Source organism: Sinocyclocheilus rhinocerous, unplaced genomic scaffold (genome assembly GCF_001515625.1).
Source record: "Sinocyclocheilus rhinocerous isolate Xijiao unplaced genomic scaffold, SAMN03320098_v1.1 scaffold1182, whole genome shotgun sequence".
In the NCBI taxonomy this organism is placed as follows: Eukaryota; Metazoa; Chordata; class Actinopteri; order Cypriniformes; family Cyprinidae; genus Sinocyclocheilus; species Sinocyclocheilus rhinocerous.
In genome coordinates, this window is record NW_015624203.1 from 841,044 (window position 1) to 847,776 (window position 6,733).

The 6,733-nt window shown below is 34.8% G+C and overlaps 1 protein-coding gene and 1 long non-coding RNA gene across 4 annotated transcripts in view; one reads left to right on the plus strand and one right to left on the minus strand.

Annotated features, from left to right (window-relative positions):
• Nucleotides 1-6,733, minus strand: part of lepr (leptin receptor) — a 33,784-nt gene that overhangs the window by 16,047 nt on the left and 11,004 nt on the right. For 2 of the 3 annotated variants that reach the window (XM_016550888.1, XM_016550904.1), the window contains 5 exons: nt 4,907-5,052; nt 3,848-3,986; nt 1,165-1,437; nt 962-1,067; nt 652-875 (listed from right to left, as the gene is read on the minus strand). In XM_016550888.1, the coding sequence (XP_016406374.1) occupies nt 652-875; nt 962-1,067; nt 1,165-1,437; nt 3,848-3,986; nt 4,907-5,052 (888 nt within the window). The remainder of the gene's footprint in view (nt 1-651; nt 876-961; nt 1,068-1,164; nt 1,438-3,847; nt 3,987-4,906; nt 5,053-6,733) is intronic. The other variant, XM_016550895.1, reaches the window with a different exon arrangement.
• LOC107738974 (uncharacterized) overlaps nt 1-6,733 on the plus strand; it is a 24,121-nt gene that overhangs the window by 12,957 nt on the left and 4,431 nt on the right. The window lies entirely within an intron of this gene.

Here is a 6,733-nt window from a genome sequence, read left to right on the forward strand (position 1 = left end):
AAATTAAAATAAGCATGTAACGACCACAGACGGAGGAAAATAGCGGAGTAAAAGTACCGATACATCACTTAAAATGTACTCAAGTAAAAGTACACAATTTTTAAACTACTCAAAAAAGTACAATTACTGATAAAAACTACTTAATTACTGTAACGTATTTGTAATTCATTACTTCACACCCCTGGTAATAAGAAATGCTACTTGAGCACCAACTCATTATATTAGAATGATTTCTGAAGGATCATGTGACACTGAAGACTGGAGTAATGATGCTAAAAAATCAGCTTTGAAATCACAGTAATAAATTACATTTTAAAATATATTCAAATAAAAAGCAGTTATTTTAAATAGTAAAAATATTTCTCAATATTACTGCTTTTACTGTATTTTGGACCAAATAAATGCAGGCTTGGTGAGCAGAAGAGAATTCTTTAAAAAACATTAAAAATCTTACTGTTCAAAAACCTTTGACTGGTAGTGTATTTATATTTCATTAAAAATATTATATACTTTTATATTGATATATTTAACTTTCACTGATACTGTATATTCCAGTCTAATTTGTCAGCAATTCAGTCTATAATTAAAAGTCAACAGAATACTAGCACTTTGGATTTCATTGGAATGCTGCTGGAAAACTTTGGAACTCACCATAGTCAATGGGTGCAACATAGACAGGAAATGATCTCACTTTGCCACGCCCTCCTTCCACTTCCAACCAGATTTTGTAGCAGGAGAACAGGCTAAGGTTTCTTAAAGTGCACTCTCTGTGGTCTCCTGCTCCAGATGGGCACTCCTTTACCAAAGACATGTTTTCTTCAGCTTCTTCGCTGCCCTCCATCTCTGATATGGTCTCACACATTGATGTATATTGTCTAGAACAAAAAGTAAGATCTTTACCATCTTTGCAATAAACAACCTGGCTGGAATAGAAATGGATGAACTATGATTGTGTTCATACCTGTAAAGGAGTGTGACTTGTGCCCAAGCGCTCTTATTCCACTCACAGCTCATGGTGTCCACCTCTGAATTCTTGCTCTGGCAGGTAATATCTGCATTAAACATCCCTGAAAAAAGAGCCAATTTTACATGTTCTAGCTTTTTTAAAAATCAACATTTTATTAAATGTCTGGTTACAGATGTCCTCCATAATTCATAGCTTACCTTCTGTGTATATTTTGGCATAGGCGATGATGCACTTGAACCTTTCTCCCCACTGGTGGCAGCACATCAGAGTATCAAACCCTGGTTCATCTACCGTCACAGTGACTGCGCTAACCTGCTCGTTGATCACCCTGTACTGGCTTTCCGGAATCTTCACTTGACCATTAAGCATCCACACAGCTTTACTCGCACTCCAGCTTCGGTTGTGGAAGACAGCAGAAACCGTTACCTCTGACCCTGGTGTCGTGAAGACTTCAGCAGGGATGTAACTGACTTTGAGGAGCAGAGAAAGATAGAGAAAAATGTAAAGCAGGGGTTTCGCGCAGTAAACATACAAATAAATAAACCAGACTTAAGAATAGCATGTGGAATATCAGCAAGTAGGTGAATCTCTTGACAACATGTCTCGATCCATTTTCATCCCAAAACAAAAAGACCAAAACATAAGAAATTATGTTTTTGCCTAATTTTGTACCATTAAGATTTATACCATCGTGACATTATTTTCATAAAAACTAAGCATATTTCTCCCAAAATTATGACAATACAGCTGAACATTTTACTTTACATTTACACTTTTCATTCTTATTATTCTTAATTATGATTTTCATTAGATTTTCAACACTGTAAAACAGTAGTTTGCACTGTATTGTACTGTACTGAAATTACTGCAGTAAAATGTACATACATTACAGGCACACCAAATACTACTAATATACAACTTTAAATCTGAAATGTAATCATAATAATTTACCAATCTAAATACTGGATTACAATAACAACACATATTTGCTTAATTGAAGAAAATAATGTTACAATGCAAAAAAAAATTTTTGTTTAATTTTAGGATGAAATATGACCTAGACATGTTTCTGACAGTTGTTGAGATTCACCCTTGTATTGATTTTTATTTTCCCTCGTTCCAACCTTGGTCCTTTGCTGCAAAGAGAAAGTGGGTTTATTTTAATGCTAGTGAACAACCTGAAGCTTAGTTGCTATGGTGAATTGCGCAGCATGGATTCGGAAAATATACAACCCAACTGGCAGATCAAAAAAAAAAACAATGTATGATCTGCGTACAACACATACAAAATCACAGGTGCTATATGAGTAATGCATCAAAGTAGGAAAACAGAGACAGAATCAGGTCTCTCGTGATGTTAAATCAAGCTGAAACAGTTGAAACATTAACTAATATGCAGACAGCCCAAAGTGCAGCTAGGTGCAGCATTAGTTGGCAGCAGTATTTCAAACTGGCTACGGAACTCAACTGATTATTTTTTTTTCATGGGCACTGCTGTGGTGTGGGCATTTAAAAGCAAAAAAACACCCACCTGATTAGTGTCAGTATTCAGCTAAGATAACAAATAAAGCTCTATTCTACCACGGGACAGTATTTACGTTACAGTTTATCTCAAGTAAAAATTTTCTTAGAAGAAGTTGCTTCATTCATGTTACCAAAAATATTTATTTCATAATACTGAGTCACTCTAAGGTGGATGTGTGCACATATGCAATGTGTGTGCTACCAGTATGTGGAAGCCATCTGACAAATTTACAAAAACCCACAGCAGTTCAGATGAATCTAAAGTAAACATAATTTTATGTTCTCTAAAACTTCGGTCTGAATCAGTATGAATCATTTTAGCTATTTGAACCTAATTAACTGCTATAGGTACAGCGCTCACATTCAACTTCAATGAATTTAAAGATCTTTTATTGGCCTGAGACTGAACATGATGCCAAGCAAAAGACTTTTAATATGCAAACTGGGGTTCCATTTGAATTATGAAGGCTTTTAACAAAAACATATTTACTAATAAACCTAACAATGACAAGGTAAAAGAACTCAAGGACAGTACATACTCTGGCTTTGTAAACATTTACAATACATTACCCTATTGTCATCTAAGAATTAATCTAAATATGCTATTGTATTTTTAAATTGGTGATTATGGGCATGAAAAATTATTATATGCAAATGTGTGCGCAACCTCTATTGTACAGTGAAAATCTGGTTTAAGAGTATTAAGTATGCAAATACCATATACGTTGCAAATGCAATGTCTAACCTCGGTTGCAATCAAATGGCATATTAATGCTTTCGCAAAACATTAGAAAACTGACTGTTTAGCACTGTAATTAATTCTGAAAATGAACAGTGAATTGGATGCATCTTTTAGAGGACAAATCAAAGTGATATTGTGAGTGCATAGCAACAAGCCAAAGCACTATACAGATGCAGAGTTGCAGAGAGTATATATAAATGTAATTATCAAACGTCAAACTCTTAAAGTGGAGGCTTAGGGAAGACAATGGATCTCTCTGAAAGATAAATATAACTGGAACAGCAAAAGCACTCATTTGCATGAAGTTTGATGCACACTAAAAGCCGCTTTTAGACGGAATGATGTTAAGTTAAATGTGTTGACCTGTGCACTCTGTTGTTGAGAACAGAAGGCTGTAAGTCATGGGAACATGAACATACCAGGCAGCAACATTTTGAGTACCCTTTCATAAATGTCAGTATTTGCATATATTTACTTATTCACCATACCTGATGAGCCATTAAATGAGATGAGGTCTTTGATTCTGGAACTAAATTAATTCATTACCTAAATGTACACACATACAGCATGAACAGAATTAGTACATAAAATTCATGTGTATTACAGATCCTTACCATCCAGTGTGAAATAGAAAGGTTGGCTCCATTCACTCCAGTAGTTGAAGTGGCTTTGGCAGCGCACTTGGACCATGTATCTGATCCCAGAACTGAGATCATTCAGAGGCACCCAGGAACGACCTTTGATCTTGACAATCTAAAAGAGCCATAGTTCAAACAGATTCATTCACACTGTGTAGGTTAAAGGGGTCATATGATGCGATTTTCCTTTCTCTTTGGAGTGTTACAAGCTCTTGGTGCATAAAGAATATCTGTAAAGTTGCAAAGACTAAAGTCTCAAATCCAAAGAGATATTCTTTATAAAAGTTAAGAGTCAGCCACACCTACCTAAAACAGCTCGTTCTAACACGCCCCCAACATATCTACATCACTATGTGGGAAGATTTGCATAACGCCACCCAAATGTTCACGCATTTGCCATATTAAATTAAACAAAAATTCTAGTAAAAAAAATAACTAACAGAAGATGTGAGTAATAGTCAAAATATTTTATTAAGGTCAATTTTAAAACCCTTTATTCGAAATCTGTAGAAACTTGCTAATTTAAATATGTTAGATTAATTTAATTGCGATTTAACTGTTATTGAAACAGTATTCATTTACATTTTTTGTACTTTTGGATATACAGTATGATGAAACATATACTGTCATACCGACTGTATGTTGATATTATACATTTCTGTAAACCCTTTTAGTTTGAGATGTACAAATCAATAAAAATACCCTAGAGAATGGTTGGAACTAAAAAAAAAAAAGTGTTCATATGCGAAAGGGTTTACATTTTAGATGCTGTCAATATGTCGAAATTGTATATTTCATTGTCTGTCCGAATATACCAAAATGTATGTGGAGCTAAAATCACACTTTAGATACAAATACCTACAAACTGCAATGAGATCATTGGATAAAGGTAGCTCTTTTTGACAAGGGAAAGGTACATTTGAATCCCTTTAATTTTGATTCTGTGGAAATCTCTAGGGGCCTGTAACAGTTACAAACATTACTTTGTAATGCTATTACAACACATTCATCACACCAACAAACGAGTTCAATTACCTCCCACTGCTGAAGCGAGGAATTGGATGAGTATCGGATCTCATAGTTTATGGCATAACTGTCAGGTTGTGTGTCACTCCATCTGAATATTACTTCGCCTTCAGTCGTCACATTGTAATTCAGATTGACAGGTGGGTCTGGTCTTCCTGCGAAAGGATGATATTCACAAAATATAAAATTGTATTTGTATATATATAAAATTTGATTTTGTAAATATAATAGTTGTTAAGAGTAATCGTGATTAACCATAATGACCATCAAATATTAGGAATACCGATAAATAAATTACTTCATGTACTTCGCGGATCCCAAAGAAGCTCTTGAAACTTAAAAAACTAGCAAAGCCTCTAAGTCCAATAAAAGCTCTATGTCTAGACATCCCAAAGGTAGGACACGGTTTCATAATGATAAGTCTAATTTTTTTTTTTTTATTATCTTTATGAGATGTTGTTTTTGACTTTTCGCCATTCATGAGAGTGTCTTCAATGGCAGTTATCAGAGGGAGGGGAATCCACACACTGCATCATGTGAAAAGTGGTGAAGGGTGTGAATAAGGCAAATATCAATAGTTTAGCATCTTCACACCACGTATTTTCAAAGGGGAATACCCATTTTTGAAGACTAGCAAAACATCTTTAGCTAATGGAAAACCAAGCCATATGTGAGCAAAATTGAGAACTCCATTTCCAGGATGTCCATGGTTGTCTGGTGCCTTTTGATGGTATTTTAAAGAATACAGTGTGTGTATATATATATATATATATATATATATATATATATATATATAAAATACATGAGTACATATCTGTTGTTCACATTCAAGTATTATTTTGTTCTGAACAAAGTATTTATGTCTGTCTAGAACAAGATGGCCTCAGCAGCCACTGCTTTGTAAAAAAGGCAAAGCAATTTTCTTTATTTTAATAATAGCAGTACCATTAATACTAATCAGTTGAGGCGGCCTTTATTAACAGACTAACATTATCTTTTAAAACCACTACTTCATTGACACTAACACATTATAAAGTAAATGGCCCCTGCTGTTGCAATTAATACAAATAGGCTTACACTGATTGGACTTTTTATTCATTTACTGTAGTTATTGACTCTTTTTCTTCTTTTCCAACAAGCGTTCTTCAAAGAAAAGATGGAAGTGAAAATGTCAGAACAATTTGTTCACTTATAATTAAACCTAAAGGAATCATTCAGCTACAAAAAGATAAATCTGATATCATTTACTCATTTTTATGTCATTCCAAACCCCTGACTTTCTTTGCTCCATGGAACACAAAAGGGGATATTTTGCAGAATGTCCAGACTGCTCTTATCCATGCAATGAAAGTAAATGGTGTCCATGTCTGTTAAGCAAGATTTTGCAGTGAAAAACACTTACTATTAAAGGGGTGGTTGATTGCGATTTCACTTATTAACGTTAGTTAGTGTGTAATGTTGCTGTTTGAGCATAAACAATATCTGCAAAGTTACGAAGCTGAAAGTTCAATGCAAACGGAGATATCGTCTTTTAAAATTCTGGCAGTTTAATGCCTACAAAAAACAGCTGGTAGGGACTACAACGAGTTACTTCCCGGGTTCGTGACATCACAAACCCAGATAAACCCCACCCTCGGGAAAAGGCAGCAAAGGGGGCAAGGCCATGCAGCGCTGCTTTAGAGAACAGAAAGAGAAAACTAGAGGTGCATGTAAAAATCTATTCATATATGAATCGCGATTCTGTCTTCTAACGATTCTAATGGATTCACAAGTTTCAAAATCAATGTTCTAAAGCAGCAGTTCTTAATACTGTTCCTCGCGTCCCCCTGCTCTGCA